The sequence below is a fragment of the Rhinolophus sinicus genome, linkage group LG09 (assembly GCF_036562045.2).
Source record: "Rhinolophus sinicus isolate RSC01 linkage group LG09, ASM3656204v1, whole genome shotgun sequence".
In the NCBI taxonomy this organism is placed as follows: domain Eukaryota; kingdom Metazoa; phylum Chordata; class Mammalia; order Chiroptera; family Rhinolophidae; genus Rhinolophus; species Rhinolophus sinicus.
Window position 1 is genome coordinate 84,006,371 of NC_133758.1, and position 20,404 is coordinate 84,026,774.

The 20,404-nt window shown below is 38.9% G+C and overlaps 1 protein-coding gene and 1 long non-coding RNA gene across 5 annotated transcripts in view; one reads left to right on the top strand and one right to left on the bottom strand.

Annotated features, from left to right (window-relative positions):
* Positions 1-20,404, bottom strand: part of CDK6 (cyclin dependent kinase 6) — a 218,899-nt gene that overhangs the window by 93,054 nt on the left and 105,441 nt on the right. For all 4 annotated transcript variants that reach the window (XM_019729705.2, XM_074340727.1, XM_074340726.1 and 1 more), the window contains exon 4: positions 14,988-15,155. In XM_019729705.2, the coding sequence (XP_019585264.1) occupies positions 14,988-15,155 (168 nt within the window). The remainder of the gene's footprint in view (positions 1-14,987; positions 15,156-20,404) is intronic.
* Positions 228-14,980, top strand: LOC109446378 (uncharacterized). The gene is made up of 3 exons (XR_002137204.2): positions 228-347; positions 14,544-14,628; positions 14,746-14,980. It is a non-coding gene; the product is annotated as an uncharacterized LOC109446378 (long non-coding RNA).

Consider the following 20,404-nt stretch of genomic DNA (forward strand, 5'->3'; position numbering starts at 1 on the left):
GGCTTCCTATTATACTTAAAAATGGATTCAACCCTTTCACAACACACCCCTCAGAGCTGGACCCCGGACAACTTCCCGGATCTCAGTTGTGACGACCCTGCCTCTCATTCTATCACACCTTATCCTCTCATCCTGTCGTGGTGCTTCGTAAGTTATCACTACCTGAAATTATACAACCCATTAACACTTATTTATCATACATCTTCCCCACAAGAATGCGGGGAGATTTTATCTGTTTCATCAACTTCTACACTTTCAAGCCAGTGCCTGGCCAGCAAGAATCGTACAGCAAAACTTGAAGAAATCACATTACATGACAGCATGAGTCTAAATAAAAGGCCAAGGAGGTAAGTGCAAGGCTTTAATGATGCTGTGCCTATTTGGGTGTTCAGAGACCTCCTGCTTCCTCTGTTCTTTTTAATACTCTTTTCAATTCCATTCCCTTGCTTCCTTACCTCTCTTTGCCCCCACAGGTAACCACTATTCTAAGTCTGGTGTTTTTCACTGCCTTGTTTTAAAAAAAGTGTTGCTAGTTTTATCACATAAATATACCTAAATAATTTAATATTTAGTATTGCTTGTTTCTGAGGTTTATAACTATTTCCTATACTTTATAACTTTCTTTGCTTTGTTTTTTTTCATTCAATACTGTTTCTAAGATTCATCCCTGTTGTTGCCTAGAGCTACAGTTCATTCATTTTCACTGCTGTATAGTTAGTTTTATTGTGTGACTATACCAGGGTTGATTTAATTATTCAGTTGTCTGGGAATATTTGGGTTGTTTCAGATTTTACTTTTACAAACAATGTCGCTATGAATTTTCCTGAATATAACTCTTGCTGCATAAGAGCAGATTTCTCTAAGGTATGTCTCTAGGCAAGAAATTGCAGGGTTTCATGGAATGAGCATGTTAAACTATATAGGTAATGTCAAATTATTTTCCTAAGTAGTGTACCATTTTATGTTCCAACAAGCAGAGGATCAAAGTTTTCTGTTTCTTGAAAAAGCAGAGTTGGTATTAGAAAAAATTTTAAAAATGCAATCTAACATTCTCTATCTGTTAACTGGTGAGTTTTGTACATTTACATTTACTGTGATTGATGACTTATTCAGACGTATTTACCGTATTTATGTACACACCATTCTTTCTTGCATCTCAGACATTCCTTTGAGGATTATTTTCCTTCTCTTTGAAGTATGTCCTTTAGAAGTTTCTTTAGTGAAAAGCTGGAAGTAAACTGTCTTGGTTTTTGTTTATCTGAAAATATCTTTATCTTGTGAGTAAACTCTGTACTTAGAATTCTACACATACACATTAATAGTAATAAAACATCTGGAATAGTAGTGGTATTTCCATTACGATGTCCTATAGGTACCAAGAGAAGGAGAGTATTACAAGTAGTTATTCCACCAAGCATCACCGGATCGCCTAGGTTTCTGGTCTACACTAAACATGCTTAACAAACACAAGTCATTGTCCGTGATTCAAGGAGCTTTGAGCAGCATTTAAAAAAAAAAAGAAAGAAAAAAGGAAGTCACCTTAAGCTTAAGTAGAGAGTAAAAGGCTTCTTGTAAAGGCTGAGTTGGGTGGCTTAAGAAGTGCTGTGGGGGGCAGCCGATTAGCTCAGTTGGTTAGAGCACAGTGCTCTTGATAGCAAGGTCGCTGGTTCGATCCTCACATGATCACTGTGAGCTGCACCCTCCACAACTAGATTGAAACAACTGCTTGACTTGGAGCTGATGGGTCTTGGAAACACACAAATAAATTTTAAAAAGTTAAAAAAAAAATCAGGGGGGAAAAAAAAAAGTGCTGTGGGAGTTCAGAGCAAGAACTGTGTGAAGAGAGCTGGATCCTAGTCAGGTCATATTGCAGAAGCTCCTGATTTCCACACAATGCCGCTTATGTCGCCAAACCACACCTTTACCTTGAATCTAAGAAAAGCCAGAGTACATTTTCTTCAAAGACAGTATCTTGGTTTAATCTGAATACTGACTTGGGTGCTAGGTTGATAAGAGCAACACTAAGACAATTGTTCTTCAAAACTAAATTAGAGACTAAGCAATTGTAGCAAATGCCACACGCAAATTCCCTGAATGGCAGACTGAATATGCCACTGAGTTATTGGCTTACGTACCAACTCCTTTTGTGAATGGGGGGCATTCCTGCATGGCTTTGTAAAACAAAACAAGACAGCGCAGGTTATACAAGGGCTGGGCTGAAAGCCTCAGGAATTTCTTTCAACTAATTTTTTTGAAAGGTTAATAGCTGGAAGAGTTCTTATGTGACACATCTTAAGCAGACTATGGGAAAGAAGTGTATGTTATTTGTGATATTAATTCCTAATCCATGGTACAATGAGTCACTTATTGACCGGGGAAGAATCTAACTTATTTGGAAAATGAAACTTTCTGAATATTAACTACTAAGCACCTACCCCCAAGCGAATGTGGTAACTGGAGTACAAAATGGTTTAGTCTAGAAATAAGATTAAAAGGCCCATTTTGAGTAGAGCAAGGAAAGGAATTTACTTTTATAATTTAGGAATTATTACATTTCGGTCACCTACCCTCCTCTCTATGGAGATTAAATACAGAACATGTCTTTTCTGAAAAATTTTTTTTCTTATCTTTCCGGACTTGGTCCTATGGGTGGTAAAGGAAAAAAAAAGAACAGTTATGAAGGTTTGTGCTATGGGGTCAAAACTCAAGTTTCTCTTCTCCCACCCTAACTCCTTGCCTGGCAGTTGAAAGTCAGCAAGAAGCAAGGACTGAAAAAAACAGCACTGGGTTTCTGGGACCCTGAGACCTCACACTGAGTGATGGTGCTTGAAAGCTAGATAGTTTGTACGACCTGTGCAGTTCATTCACAATAACATGCTCACCCATTCTCAGTCTCATTGCGATAATTCTGCAGCTTTCTGGATTTGCATATTCAACTTCCTGTATACAAAGACCAGGTGCAGGTATATTTTGGGAAAGAATTTTCCAAACATTGGCAGTGTTTAAACAATAGTGACCGTGGAAAGAAGATTTCCTCAACATACTCATTTCAGGAATACTAGAAACATTCTCCCTTTTGACAAACACTTTAATAATGAAAAAGGAGAGAATGGTCTCCCTGAGATATTAGTAACCGAAACTGGACTAGTGGTCCTTAGGTGACTGGTTAGCAGTAGGAAAATGGTTTAATTGGTTATACTTATTTCTGCACCTGTCTTCATCTTCAGGTGCAAAGATGAATATTACTACTACATAATTAAATTATAGGACTTTACTGATACTTATTCTTTTCATGTGTTAACTTAGTTAATTCCTACAACAATTCTATAAGGTAGGCATGGTTATTTTATCCATTTTTTAACAAATAAAAAACCCAAAACACAGAGACGCTAATGAATTTATTTAAGGTCACACAGCTTGTTAAATAGCAAGATAAACTTCAAATAAAAGGTGTGGGTCCAGAATCTACCCTCTTAACTAATGTGCTGTGCTGTAGTGCCTTGAATGAAGTAAGATTTTTTGAGGAAAATAAATTTCTTTGCTTATAGTTGAAAATGGTAAAAGAGAAAAAGGAATATTCTGGGAACTCCTGAGTCAACGTAAGGCTTCAAAAACAATGTTACCAAGAAGGAAGAGAGAAACAAGGGAAGAAATTCTAAAACAGGATCAATGGAGTCACTGTTTAAAGAAAAGAAAGGACGTATTCTCTTGGGAGGGTGTGAACTATTTATTCACCAAAACCTGATGAGATATAGAACACACACACACACACACACACACACACACACACACAACTAAACAAATGCAATATCAGAAAGAATACCAGTCATATAATGTTTTAAATTCTGATGTCTTCCCAAACCTTTCCATCTTAACATCTGGCTTCAAGAAAGTGACAGCGTTCTTTTAAGAGAAACATCCGTGATCGATTGTATGATATTTGGGGGCTGGGGAAGCACGCGGTGGTGATGGTGAAATTTTTATTTAGTTTTGTAAAAAACATCCTCAATCGCAACAGACTCTTCCTGGAATTATATCCAATACCTAATTCCTAAACTTGCTGTTCCTTAGGAACAGTGAGGGGAAAAAAGGTGAATGTGAGCAGTTCCCGTAAAAGAACAATCTCACAAAGGGCTGAAAAAATATTCTACACCTTTATTGACATCTTTCTTTTAAACCCCATTTTGACATTCCAACTTTGAAAACTGAAAAACAAATCCACGTTACCATTAAAAAAAAAAAAATGAATGCAAGAGAACAAGAGAATGCAAGAGAGAATCTGAGACCACACAAATTTGCCGATAATGAGTATATGTTACTTTTATAACGGATATAAACATCTTAAAAGTACATCATCATTACCAATTACTATTTAGTGCACATAATATATGTGATGCCGGGTTTCTTCTCTCAAGGTGCTTGTTGTCTAATGAAGAGAGTAAATTATGGTATTTTGTGGCTGTTGACATTACATATCCCTCATTAGGGTTTAGTCATATAATGACCACATGTGAGGTATATAATTTGCCAACTTTAGCAAAAGCTGGATTCTAGGGGTGAAAAAGGAGAAACAGAAAGACAGGTGGCTAATTACATAGAACACAACCATGTTACTGGGTTTTTAGGCCCAAGAAGCTAAAGCATCTGTCATGTAAGTCCTGAGGAAAAGACAGAGTTTTAGAAAAAGGGTCTATCTGTATACGGAAAAAAAAAAAAGTCATTTAATGGTAGATTCATCTTAATTACAATCGAGTAAACTTTAAACCATAAGAACACTTCAGATTCACACAATTACTAGTGAGATGTCTTATGCAGACTCACGACAATCTATTTCATTTTGAATGGAAATGTTTATCATATCAAAAGACATTATTATATATATATTTATACAACTGGCAATAAAAATAGCAACGATTACATCAGTAATGACTGCTATGTCCTGAGAATGGATCCACATTATGATCAACAACACTGTAATACAAAGAGATTTAAGACCACAGACACTTATTTGACTAAAAGGAATACTACTTTTTTATTTTCTTCTTTTTTCCCCCCATAAAGTTCATCTCATGTCTGACTGTGGTATGGATGTGTTTTCCCCACTTTTTTGTAGACCTTCATTGAACTATCTCTAGTTTCTACCCTCTCCGTTTTCTGCCTTCATTCCGCTTCTCTTTATACATCAGATACTATTAGAGGCAGATCAAAAGTACACAGAAGAACTGCCTGACTTTATTCTAGAGAGTCAGGCCAACTTCAGGGAGGAGGTGGCATTTGCACTGAGTCTTGAAGAATGAGTAGGAGTTGGTTAGGCTGAAAAGGGGAAAGGCAATCTAAGCGGAGAAAAGACTGTCTAATGGCATGGAGGCACAAAATCTACTGGCATGTTGTTTCAAACAGGAGGAAAGAGGTCTGGAGAGGCAAGATGACAGGGCTGTGTGAATGGGTTTGAAGTGGGTGGGAAAGCAGGGATGGAGAGAAAGGTTAAGAACAACAGACTGTTGCGTTCCGGAGCTCAGAGTATACAGACCTGTGGGCAATGGGCAATTTTTACTCCTTCCACATCTCCCTAAGCCCGTTGGTTTCTTTCCCACGGTTGGTCCATGCTACACAGCCCCTCCCACAGCTCCTCTCTATACGCCAGTCTTGTCTTTCCAGGAAAAAGAAAATCTGCTTTTCTAACTAACAATACTCCTGATGTTTCATCTACTCTGGAAGAGTGGGATCTTATAGTCAAGTAAAGAAGTGTTCATGAATCTATGTAAAGACCATCATTTTTGGAATTGATTTCATATACTTGATACTAGTAACTTTTCCCATTCTGTAGAAAGTTTTAGTTGTAATTTTTCTAACCTGCTTTTTCTAAACTAGTAAAAGCTAGTTTTCTGGAACTAGGTTACAGACAGACTTTGGCCCATTTAACAAGGTCAGACTGTTTATTCTTGACAGAATTCTTTCCCACTGTAAAAAGGTACTTTTAAATGCCACATTCCAAGAGCAGTGCCAGTAAGCCACTGAAGCATATTTTCCCACAAGAACTGATACCATGTACAGTCCCCACCTCACTGAAATCACCCAGTTACATAAGGTACAGATAGTATTCAACATCACTGTGAAATCTATTAACTGAAGTATGCCAGCAAATATTCAGGAAACTTCCATACATTTCAAAGCATCGTAACCTTTAAAAATGAATTAACCAAAATAAAAGGGAAAGAAAGGGAAGGACAGCTTTAGAAAGAAAAAAAAAAAGAATTTAAGACAGCGGAAGAATAGAAATCCTGTAACTTTATATTAGTATCCAAACCTAGAAGTAGTAGAGATTTTTCTCCCTTATTTTGGGGTTTTTATGGTTGAGTTGTTAAGTTTACAGCCTCACTTTTAGATTCTGCCAGCCTTCAAAATAAATACATGAGCAGCGCTAAAGTAAATTCTCCTACGCTTTCCCCTTCTTTCTTTTGGATGTTTCCCTGAGACTTGAAGGTAGATTATTCCTCTACAGCCAACTGTAAAGTTTAACATTCAAATTTATGAGGGATTTAAAAATCATCAGTATCCTTACAGATGTTGGGCGCAATGATGTCACTCAGCCTGTGTTTTAATTCCTAGAGAAAAGGAAAGCAGAGCGCAGGAGCAACAAGGGGAAGCGTTCCAAAGAGCATCATTTAGAAACAAACTTGGAATATTAGCAATAAAACAGGAAAGAAAACCCAGCATTACAAAGCAATCATATAAAAGTTTGAGCTTAACTTTTGGAGAGACCTGGACAAATTAACAAAGACAGGTACCTAATCTTTTCAAGGATCCAAGTGACCTATAAATAAGTAAATTGACTAAAAGAAATTACAACGCACACATTCTCAACCTTTTCCTGTGACACACTAAGGATCACCGAAGATCTTAATTTTTCAAAAAACATGCCATGCAGAAAATGTAAGTGCACAGGTTGGGATGTGTGGAAGGTTTGTGACCTTGGGTAAGGAGGGATGAGGCACAATGATTACCAGAACGTTAGGAATGGCTGTGCAGGCAGACATTCAAAATGCAAATATTACTCCCTCAGAGCTCAAGTTACTATCAGGGAGTGACGCAGGCTATTGGGAAGATTAGCTCCAAGTTGCGTCTAAAACAAATAAAAACAAACAAACAAACAAACAAACAAACAAACTTTAGATGCTTATAATTATGACGCAATGGTCCCAACAGCAACGATGAAAAGCCAGAGTTGGAAATTCATTCATTGATTCACTTGAAAGCATGGAGTTGGGAGAGAAAGTAAATTCAAAGAGTAGTGAGAAATTAGATGGTGTTAGATAATAAGCAATATGAGGCTATGTGTATGGGAGTGGTCTCTGGGTGGGAGTGCTAATGGGAAGACTACACTGCAAAAAAAACTGCATGCTTAGCTACAGAGTTTGGAATTCATTCATTAGGCACCAGAGAATCAAGAGGATTCATTTCATTAACACACCATGTACTGACAAGTGCCTACCATGTGCCAGGAAGGCACTGCGGGAAACACTAACATACCGTGTTTCTCTGAAAATAAGACCTAACCGGAAAATAAGCCGTAGCATGATTTTTCAGGACACTCGTAATATAAAATAAGCCCTAATGCATCTTTTGGAGCAAAAATTAATATAAGTCCGGTCTTATTTTCGGGGAAATATGGTAGGGCTGCTTTTATATTACGAGCATCCTGAAAAGTCATGCTAGGGCTTATTTTCCGGGTAGGTCTTATTTTCAGGGAAACGTGGTAGTATAAGATTTGGATTGAGTGAATAAAAATGGGTATGTCCAATGTAACAGAATTTCAATAACAAATCTTGACTTAGGAACTTACACAATGAGACTATCAAATCCAAGCAAAATGAAGATACTTCCACTTTTTCCTTCCTTCAAGGAAGTAGTGATATCTGTAAAACCAAGAGGCTCACATATCCGAAGAGTTCAAGAGGACATAAAAATCCAATTTATAGAAACATCGTTTTATATTCAATTCCAAGGACTGTGTCACATACGTCTGTGAATGAACATAACACAACACTCAAGTGAATTTAGTGGATATGGAATTATCTCATTAAATACAGTTCATCAGTCTAGCCCTTGATCAAGCATGAAAAGCATATTCCCATAAGAATGTTCAATGTTAAGAGGAAACAAATTTTTTTTCCCATTTTCTGTATCCCTGAGAAACCTTTTGCCTGCAAATCCTCTCTGAAGCATTTAGTGCTCTCAACATTAAGACAACGCTTGGTCTTTACACTGACACTTGGCCTCCAGCTTTTGAGATATCATCGATGGCATCATACAAGGAGTCTATATAACGGGATATAAAAACACCAGACCCTGTCTATACCATATCTTGATAGGACATGCTAGCTGAACAGATATATGGAGGAAGCAAAGAACATCCTGTCCTTTCTGAGTGAAACATCCTCCAGGCAGCAGCATTACAGTGAAACCGTTTTCGTCCAGAACTAATTAGCCACTTATGGAGGAGCTAGAACTAGGTGAGTCAAATGAATGACTATCTTTTATACATAAGGAAAGCAGTCATTTGATTCACTTCACAAGTCTACTTGGTGCAATTAAGTACCCACGCGTATGCACACACACCTCCAGTAGCTTTCTGTATCGTACAGCTTACAGTATCTTTCTACACGGGAGACATTCTCACCGTGGTCACCAGTGTTTGCTTCACTGAAGAGGCAGAGTTAACCTATCAGATGGTATCTCGAAATGTGTTTTATTACCGCCGAGAATGCGTAACGGAGGATCTGGATGGGTTTTCATGTTTGTTTTGGCTCTGGCATTTTCCATGTACCCAGCCCTGGGAATCCTGAAGCAAACGTGTCCTGTTCCCAGCTCTGTGCACTGCTCCATTGTGTTCCACTTCCCTCACTGGTGAAAGTGAAAACGAAACCGGCACAAACACCCCATTGTTAACTATGAAATATGTACTGGCAACTGTGAAGTTTTCACAAAACAGACCTGGTTGTGTCATGGCAAGGAGACGCTGAGCAGGGAGGGAGTTACAGGAGCCTTTCCGGCTTCAGAGGTGTGTCCTGCACTTTCCCTGAGGTGCTGAGACTACAGGGCTTTGGGTTTTTTCCATTATACTCGTGTAATGCTCTTGGTTTGATTTACTCAGTATGTACTGGCAGCATTTGCAGGCTTCTGTGGGAGCAAGTCGGCTGCCCAAGCCGAGGCACTAACCCTGCCAGGTCTCCATAGTAAATACAACATGCACGGAGAGGAAACAAGCATAAACAATTTATTTTCTCCTGTAAAAGATGACATTGTCCTCCGATCTCTGGTCCTGTTTCACTTTGTCAACTTAATGGTGCCAACTGGGTGCCGTACAATGAGCTATTCCAAACACAGACACAGAAAATAAGCCTGGATTGTATGATGCACATATCCATGGGGCCTGTGTCCAGGTGGGTTCCGAGAGGAGGATGCTGGCCACCTCTGTGAGCATCCCACATCCTGGCATGGGTGGGCAGGCCCGTGCCTTCCTTGATGCCCAGCCATTGAGGGTTCCTAAGTCACGTGGCCTCATACAACGGTGTTCCTTTATAGAACTTATCTCTGTTTGTAACTATACATTTCTTGGTATGACTATTTGATTAAGATCTGTCTCCCCGTTTTGATTATATGTTCTATTATAGCAAAGACCTTGTTAATTTCTGTCCACAGTCACCTCTCAGATTCATTGACAGTGCCTGGCATGTGATCAGTAATTATTTGTTAACTGAATGCCCCAACTCCATTTTGTTAATTTTCTCCCTTAGGCTCATCAAAAAGGTTCTGAATCTGCATGGTTGTTTTAGTGTTTTTTAAATGCTACCAACCCTGGGGTTGGAGGAGGAAACTATGTATTGCTAGAGGCATAAGAAAGGAATGCAAGCAATTCAATTTTTGTAGTATTTGTGGTATTAAATAAATGAATAATCTTAAATAAGGCAACTTTGGGAATCTTATCAATTCCATACGAGCAGAAGGAAAATCTCCAAGTGAATTTTTGTGCTTTGTAGGGCTGCCTTCTCATGTTTACTATTTACTTGTTGTCGTTTGTTGATTTCTACAGAGTGGAAAATGTTTTCAGAATGCTTATGTCTTTTAATAGGGAAGATGATACGGAACAAAAAGACCTTTGGAATGTAATTCACTGAGAATTTTATTAAGTCACTAAAAAGACAGGGGGATATTCTCACTGTGGTACATTATGGTACAAAGGGGAATTTTTCTCTAAACTGTGTGTGTTAGGCACAGGCATTTAGAGGAAAATTGCTAATTTTATCTTTTGTTTAGTGATTATAGAAAGGCCCTCCAAATACACTGAAAAGTTGCTGTACTACTATTCACTGTAGAGCAGAAATTGTTTTAAGGCAGACCCATCCTGGCCTCCATCCCAGCATGTTAAGTTACTGAGGCACCAAAAGGAACGACCTCATTTTAAGGTGTAGACTTCTTTTTATCCACGGGCGGCTTTATGTTGACTGTCCTAGGGAGTGAGTGGCTCTAACTGCCTGAGGGTTGGCAGTCACATCAGGATACAGAAATGTCAACACTGGCACTGCTGACTGGCCTCCAGGTGGTCTCATGTACAGTGACGACAGCACGATGTGTGTACTGCCACCATCTTGCACTGGTGATTTTAAAGAGGACATAGGAGTGAATAATCCAGAGAACACTTGATTTTTCCTAAGCAATGATATATTTACAAAACAATCAGGTGTGCTCAAGTGTGGCAGAAGAAGTTTCATTTGGAGGTCTGCATAAAAAATTAGCTAAGCAGGAGGCACTAAACTCATGCCTCAGGGTTATTCAACTGTGTCAAAATGTGGCATGAGCTAGTTTGTTGTTGTTTTTTAAATTACAATGTCAGCAAGACTAAACATATATATTAAAAAATGGGCTGTTGAACATTTGTGGAACCTCTGGATATGCTTTGTAGACCCAGAGAATCCTAAAGAACATAGTTTGATACGCTCTGAAGTACTGGAGCCTACGGTGGGGACAAGAGCGGAAGAGTCGGGGGCGGGGTGTGTGGATTCTCCAAGCCATTCACAATCTATTTGGTGAATTCAGCATGAACCTGGTCACAAATTGCCTGCCAGAGTTTCAGTTTCCCCACTTTCAAAACGAGGTGGTTAATCAGGAGTGCCCCAAACTCCAAACCCAATGGCAACATTAGCACCCTACATGCCGCATGGTTCAGTTTAGAAAAAAAAAAAAAATGAACGATTTTACATTGTACACAGAGAAGACTATTTTCTCCCTGGGCTGCTGTTCACAGCGCTTCACGATGATCAGCGTCATCATCGCGTGGCTAGTGATGGTCCAGGTCTGCTGAGACTCGCCCGGTCAGAGCTGGGGGCGCCATCGGGCGTGACCAAAACTGCTGGCTGAGTGGTTGGTCTCTATGTCCCTTTTGTCTTGACAGATAAAAATGAGTTGCACCATATACCATATTCGACATGGGAAGTACTTAGAAATGGTGACTTTAGAATGACTCTAAATAGAATGTTAGCTAGTCTTATGGTTGTTCTATTGAATAAGCATATATTCTTGAAACATTTCTGCCACGGAGGTTATATAATCACGAGACATGATTTTGTCGTATCACTTAGATGCAATGCAAGGGACCTCCCTGTAACCTGTTCTCTTTGGTGTTTCACACAAGTGTAATTTTTCAATGCAGGTCACAAAATTAATTTTCATGGTTTCAGAGAAACTCTTCTGATACAAATTACCTAAGTCGGGTGCTAAGCATAATGGCCTCCGCTTCTCGAGTCCTAAGGGGCCTCAGAGGCTCACAGACAGACACTCTAGTCCGAAGAGCCACACTCTGCCTGCCAGCTGCTGCCCCTTATGCTTGAGGCGAACCCACAGCTGGCACAATCTGCTGTTAGGAGGAAGACCCTGAGAATTGCTCATGCAGTTCCCATTGAGTCAGGGAATTCCAACGCTCTCAGCGTGGTAGTGTGGTGGTGGGGAAACGGGGGTTCTAGGAGGCATGCCTCCTTGGCATCCTGGATTTCAGGCTCCATGAAGGGAGGAATGGCTGTAGCATGATGAGTGCAGGCTCCTCTAAAGCATGAGATCCAGGCCAGGGGCCCCCTCTTGTCAAGTCTAAGGTATACAATGTAGCCATACACATCTTAATTCTACAACCTTTAAAGAAATAGGTAGAAACAACCCTTACTCCGTAAGGGTACCTGTGCATACCTCGCTGTATACTGAGCAGCAAAAACCCACTAATGCACCTGAGTGTCATGCTGAAAGCAGCCCAGCAGAGTTAGGTGTCTAAAGGGCTTTGAACCTGCCTTATCAGATGGAGCAAGCTAAGTCACACCTACACACCTGCACCTACAGTCCGGACTTATAATGACTGTCCTAAATTAATTCCTCAACAGGTCAGCTCCTTCAAAGTGCTTATAGCCTGATAAATAAAACTTCCAAATAATTACAAACAAGATAGAAAGCAGTATTATGAAAGACATGAATGAGATATTACTCTGAAATCACTGAGGGAGGAAGGAGGAATTCATTTCTGCAGGGGGTACCAGAAGGGGACACTGAAGCCAGGCTTTGGAAGATAAGTAATATATTAGCATTTCTCATGGCTGGAAAATGTCAGTTTTGAATCAGTTAACTTGCAGTTCCTTTAACATTCCACAGACTAAGTTGACTCCCAGTTCCTGTATGACATAACCCACTAAAAAATGTGTATTTCCAGGAAGTGGAAAAATAAATACCAGTTTAGTCTGAAAAATTGGGATTCCAAGTCTTTATATGTCACCCTGTACTTGTGAACTGACATATTGCTATACCAAATGGATTTTTCCTTTAAATAAAAAAGTAAAACAATGGGAAAAAATTTACACGTAGTACTCTATAGGAATCATACCCGTTATTACTGCCATTAAATTCCAACGATCACTCTTTCAAGTAAGGTCTGCATTTGTTCTGGTGTCTTTCCCAGTTGCTAATGTTTTTCTACTTTATATCACCCTAAGTAACATAGAGTGCGCAGCACAAACTCGATATTGAAAAATGAGGTATTACGATTGCCCTTCCCCTCTTCCCTATGAAATAATTTGTCTACATTTTCCTGTCTGAACATATCGACTTGCAGCCAGAATGGAATGTTAATTGACGTTGTGCACAAGCTGGGCTATCATTCCTCAAATTTAATAAGGTTTCCTGTTTTTATTTATTGTTTTTAGTCCCCATTTGGGGGGATCAAAATAAAGGGTCTCAGTTATGGCTCATCCTTCCCTCAGTTAATGTACCCAAAGGAGGCCAGTTCCTTCCATCTGTTTCTCTGATGACCGTCCGGTTCCTATTCAAGCTTCTCCCCAGGGCCTTGAAACAACATGTATAACTACTTCCTAGGGAAGCCAGCAACCTACCTCACCCTTCCCACTGGGGAAACACACAGACTCAGCCCTTTCTGATGTGATTATCTAAGAAAACAAGGGCTCGCTTGACCTAGCCCAATGCTGGGCTATATCCTTTAATCACCATCTTGTGTCTGTCTTCTCAAAATCGATGGTGTGCAGACAAAGAGGAATCAAGTACAACTTCTCTTTTACCAGTGAGGGCACACTCCAAGGAATCCCCTGTAAAAATTCGGGTGCCCTAGGTAAAGTGTATAATGTTGGGAAAGTAAGGGGTCTCACTTGTCCAGGTTGCAGTGTCCATATTTCGGGGGTGGGGAAGCACAACCCTTTTGTAAACTGAATGTTTTTCTAAAGGCAAATTCTCTCTCTCAGATAATTTCCAACTCCCCTCCCAAATTTCTACTTCTCAGCGGAGGCATGACAGGAATGCGGGGAAACCATTTTTGTTGTGCAGAATATTGACCTCCTGGCAGCCACCTCCTTTTCCCAAGTCACTGTGATGACCGAAGACGTGGCTAAACATTTCTCAACAGTGCCCCACACCCAGGGCGGTGCTGCCCCTGAGCGAGAACCACCTCAAGGCTAAAAATGGACTGGATGTGAAAAACGACAGTTACCTGAGAGGATGCTTTTTGTTTTTTAAAAAAAGACTTTATCTAATGCTTTGAGGGTCATTTCTACAGACAACACTGAATCAAACGGATTCTCCCCATCGACCTTCTGCCTCAGAGAAGCAACATAGCAAAGGGCCATTCCTTGGCGTTTTGTATCTATGGTTGAATCACTATAGGTAAAACCGGTCTTTCAAAGAGAAGGGTTATCACTGCCTACTCCCGGGCTTCTCTTCTTATCTTTTGGGGCAGAATGTCACAAAAAGTCATCTTACAGGAACTACAAGGAGAAATAGAAGCTAACCAAAGTCAACAGCTATTATATTATGGTTTTGTGTCCCAATGAGACAAAGAACAGGATATGTAACTATCATCCTTTGCCAAAACAGAGCCCTTCAATTTATGCTTTCCCTTCTGGCCTGACAGAATGCTTTCCTTCTGAGCACCACCCAGCAAGGTGATGCTACTTATTCCTGGGTGTTCCAAGTTCACTGTACACTTACTTTTTTCTTTACAGTTGGCACTACAGCTTCAGAGGAGTGTTTTCTCACACAGCTGTGCAGGCACCCTGGCTGCTCCTCAGAGCAAGATGCTGCACACAGGTCAGCGTTCCTGGTGCTCTCTCTTCCTTGACCTTGAACTGTTTCCCCAAACATTATATATGCAGCTCTCAAAGTAGTGGTTATGCATTTGGAAACTTATAAGTGATTCCTTTCTAGTGTCTAAGATGCAACCGGCTGCTTCTGCAATGGGTCCTGCCCACAACAAGCCCCGTCCGGATGTGTCTATAGTCGTAAGCAGAATGCTTTCCTTCTCCCCACGGCCATATGAAAAAGTGCAGGCATTTTGTCTACCTGCTGACCACTGGCAGTAATGACAACAGAGGTTTGAATGGGGGGCAGTTTGCCATTTAAAAGAGGAAGAATAAATTTAATGAAATGAACAGCACTCTCTCACTCACCACTGAGGTAAGAGCCATCTGAAAACTGTAGATGCGGGCAAGGCCGAAGTCAGCCAGTTTTATCTGTCCACTGCTGGTCACCAGAATGTTCTGTGGTTTTAGATCACGATGTACTACTCGGTGAGAATGAAGAAAGTCCAGACCTCGGAGAAGCTGATGCATCATGTCCTAAATAAAAGCAAAAAAAGAAAATCAATGAACAGTCAAGATGGAAATTCAACATGCCAACTCCTCAGCATTTAAGAGTGCTTGGCACCCGGAAAGCATTTGATGAATATTTGCTGAATAAATGAATTTGTCTTCCTTCTTACCTTTCCACTCTCCCATTGTCAAGATCGCTACAAAAGATTATTTTACTACTCTCACCTCGTATTTTATTAACGAAAGGAAAATTTAAAATAGTTTCAGATGGTACAGGAAATATTCTGGAAGGATGTATACCAAACTGGTATCAGGGGTTAATGTTAAGGAGAGGAAGTAGGAGGTTGGTGAGAGGGGGATATTTTTTACTTCATATACTCTATATGGTTTAATATTTGATTTCAATAATTAAAACCCAGTGAATGATAATAACGTTAATGGTAATTCTTATTATTTTTATAGCGCCAGATACTAAGCAGACACGATGAGTCCAGCACTGTTCCAGCACCTACTGTTTAGTAACCCAAGTAATCCACACCAGCGCACTGAGGTCAGTCATATCACGCCCCATTTTACAGGTCAAGAAACTGACACACAGCAGCTGTATGTTAATTAGTCCAAGGTAACACCACTAGCCAGAATCTTGATTCAGAGACCAGAAGAACTGGATTCAAATCCTCAATGCACTTCTTTAGTAGACCAATGACCACATTAGTACGTAAAACTGGGTAAGCCATTTAACTGCCCCGAGCCTATTTTTCTGTCTGTAAAATGGCAAAGCAACAACACCTATTTTGTGGGATCATGGTTTACAAAGCACTAAGCAGAGTAGCACGCATTTAATAAACGGTAGCTATTATTGCCATCATCATTAACCAGCACAACGCAGGCAGGCATTCAGGAAATAAACCAGTACCACATCTTTTCCTAATTTTAGCACTGATAAAATTAGATACAAGATTTAAAACTCGGGAACAGTATCTGAAAGGAGGAATTTAAAACTCTGACCATGATGTGATCCTCTGAAATCTGGGGTTAATAAGATTGATCTACCCCTCAAAATACTGTGAGGACAATGTGTACAACGGAGGATAGAATTATCTTGTTCACGTAAGGGTTAGACAAATGACGAGGCAGCGTCCTGCGCTGTAGAGCTGGCGGGGGCAGTGAGGACACACCCGTTCAGCAGCCGGACCACTAATCCTCTCATGGAGAACCGTGTATCTGGTTATTGGCTTCAGGTACTGGTTCTTCCTTCAGAGTTGGCAGTTCTGTCTTTACGTCCCAGCTTGGTTAAAACCAAAGCCTTAGCTTTGCCCTTTATAGAACGGAGAAGATAGTGCTTCCTTTTCCTAGTATTAGGAGATTTAAATGAAGTAATAATGTATGCCAAGGGGTAGTGCGGTTTCTGGCACATGGTAATCCTTGCATAAATGATAATCATTAGTGTCTCATTTGCTGGGGGAGACAGTCACAAACAACTGTAAGAAAATGTGGCCCGTGCCACAAGGTCAGTGAAACCAAGTGCTAAGGGTGAGCGTGCAGTGTCAGAGGTGTACTGAAATCCTTTTTGTGATCCACCTAAATGGATACAGTAGACCCCCCCCCCCCCCCCCGGTTATCCGTGGTTTCATTCTCCATGGTTTCAGTTAGCCATGGCCAACGGTGGTCCAAAAATATGAAATGTAAAATTCCAGAAATAAACAATTCGTAAGTTGTAAACTGCATGCTGTTGAGTAGTGAGTGGTGTGACAAAATCTTATGCTGTCCCACCTGGGACATGAGTCATCCCTTTTGTCCAGCGTATGCACACTGTATACACTCTGGCTTTTAGTCACTTAGCAGCGGTTAGATCGGTTATCAGATGTTTTGAGAGAGAAAGTGAGTGAGCACATTCACATAACTTTTATTATAGTACATTGTTATAATCGTTTTACTTTATTATTGGTTATTGTTAATCTTTTACTGTGCCAATTCATAGGTATGTATGTATAGGAAAAATCATAGTATACATACGGTTTGGTACTATTGTGGGTTCAGGCACCCACTGGGGGGGTTTTGGGACATTTATATCCCCTGTGGATAAGGGGGGGACTACTGTATTCTGGACTGGCCGGGGTTACCTTCTAAATTTCCAAAGGTGAGAAGTCTGGAAAAGACTGCACCATCGAAGGACAGTCCTTCAAGACTTAAGAAACCGCTACAGGTCAAACAACTTGCAACGAATAAACAGGAGTGTGAAAATGAAGCACAAAATGTCAAGGAAAGCACTCTTCTGCTGTGGCAAATAAGTCTTTATTGGAAACATATGCACACACTTGTAAGCACTAAATTTTAAATAGCATGACTAACTTGAATAATGTCATGCTGGCTCATCATCTTTAGCTTCTTACGCATTAAGTACCAACCATTTAAAACAGCACAAAGAATAAATCTGCTTGGTTCATGTTTCAGTGTTCAAACAATTTAAGCAGCCAATTAGCAGAACACAATTTTTAAAATTTGAACTAATTAATAATAAGGCTCATCTATATTTATAAAAAGGCCTGAACTAGAGTTAAAAAAAAATGTGCATGGCTTTTATTGTGCATTTATTTATACAGCATATATTATAGTTTTCTTAATTATAAAATTGGTGTATGCTTAATGTGGAAAATTATAAAATTTTAAAAAATTCCAGCGGAAGAAAAAAAATCACTCAAAGTCCCACCACTGAGAGAACAGAGAAACCTTCAGTGTTAAATAATTTTTGTGTCTTTCTTATCTGTATTTCAAAACTTACATGTATTGCTGTATTTGTAGGTATAAATATAATGGATATTTATATTATGATTATAATTTATATAATTATAATCATTATATAAATATTACATACTTGTGCTATATTATGTTAAATATGTTTATAAATAAGATGCCTATTATTCTGTACACATTATTTTGTGGTTCTTGTAAAACATTTAACAATTCATTATGACTATTCTGCCACTTCAACAAAACTCTTCAACAAAAATTTTTTTTATACAATGTGATTTTTAATGGCTGCATGGTTTTCCTCCATGACACGCCTTAATCATTATTTGGTTTTAGTTGTGTTATTTGGAACTTATACCAAGAGTCTAGTTCTCCTTTGTTTAAAGGCTAGACTAGATGAAAATGACTTTGTATTAACATCACATCTAAGCACGGGTTAAGCAGTGCAAATCCACATACCTGCACTAACATTGATTCCACATTAATGATGCCAATTGATGTAGGAAAAGTTAGTCTACATAAGAATTACCATTCTTTAGATTTCGTTAGGTTACTATAATCTGTTTTTGGTTAGCAAACGGGGTTTTCTTTTAAACTTATAATACCTAGCTACCATTAGAGTTTTGAACTACTGAGATTTGAACTAATGATTTTTTAAAAAATCTTGCCAAAAATCTCATTACCTTCAGCAAACCAATTGTGAGATAGGCTGATGAACATAACAGACGTGTAATAAGTATGATTTGGGGACCCTCCCTCAATCTTTAACCATCATTCATTGGAACACCTAATCTCAAAAGGGAAATATACTCAAACTATTCTCAGAAACTCTGGTTACAATGAAAACATGGTCCCAATTCTCGAGAATGGTACGGATGAATGAAGCTGTAACACTACACCAGGTAAGAAAAACACCTTTCCTTCAGAATCACAAGAAGTGCTCGGATCGAGGATGTTTCAGAGGATTTACTACTTAAATTTATTATCTGTTCTACCTCAATATATAGTTTCACGAGACATACTTTTAAGTTAGCTCAAGATTTTAATCTAAATTAATCTGTCTTATACAAGGCAAATGTTTCACAGTAATCCTAGTGACGCAATGCAATGAAACTACGGATACTGCCAATTAAAGCTCTTTAAGTTAAACACAGGTTTCAAACCTTTTTATGTTACAGTGTACAATCCTGGTATGAAAAGTTTGAACATCTAGCCATCCTTATGATAAACAGTCACTTGGGGCTTCACTCTGTATCTTTCTGAAACAAGTGATGCTGAAGCAAGTTTCCAAAGGACACCATCACAGAACAAAGTCTGGCTCCTAGTGACTTTAGGTGGAGTTCTACCCTGGAACTCCCCTAAAAAGACTCTGGACTTCAGTCTGAATACCAGAAATATTTACAGCCTTGTAATTGTTTTTTTTAGGTGTTCATCCTCTTATTTCTTTAAAAACAAAACAAACAAGCAAACTGAAAACCTACCTCAAGCTTTTCTAACGGGAAAAAGTTTTACCCTTGGGTCTTTTTCTCCAACTACAAAAAAGTATATGTACTTCCCCAAGATACTAAAACCAGCCAATTTATTCCATATAGCAAGTCACAGAAAAGGCACCTTTTAATGGACAATTCTGTATTTTTGGACACATCTACCTAATCGAATTGATATATTCACTCCTCAAAATTTTAGCAACAAAAAAGCACATCAACAGTTTATCTATTAAAAAATTTTAAATAAGACTTCTACAACTTATAGTCAAGGATAATCATTTTTTCCTTCTTATGTGTAAACCACAGTCTTTTCACATTTGTTATTCAAGTTTCGACAGCAATATCTGCAGAATGATTTGTTGTTTCCTATGAAGGGTATCAGAGGCGTCTGCAGTCTAAAATAGATCACATATAACAAAGGTTTTTTTATACTGAACTGATAACACTGACTTCTGGTAGGGGTTACGATTATAGGAATAGAAATAAAAGATCACATGAGCCTACACATAAAGGGTGTTGATAAACTTATAGAAAGTAGAGGACTATTGACAATAATGAGGGCTAGTCCCAGGATCTCAAGATCTTTTCATTTTTAATATTTTTGCTGATATATATATATATATATAATTTATATATATAAATTTATATATTTTTATATATTTACATTTTTATAGAAAAATTTATCTTTATATTTTACATAAATTTATATATACATAAAAATATATATATAAAATTTTTAGTTGCAGTAAAATATACGTAACATAAAAGTTACCCTCTTAACCACTTTTAAGTGTACAGTTCAGTGTTAAGTATATTCACACTATTGTGCAACCAATCTCCAGAACTTTTCCAACTTGCAGAACTGAAATTCTATGCCCATTAATTAAGAACATCTTCCCTATTTCTCCCTCCTGGCCCAGATCCTGGCGACCATCCTTCTGCTTTCAACCTCTGTGAATTTGACTATTCTAGATACCTCATATAAGTGGAATCATACTGTATTTGTGTTTTTGGGACCGGCTTGTTTCACTTAGTATG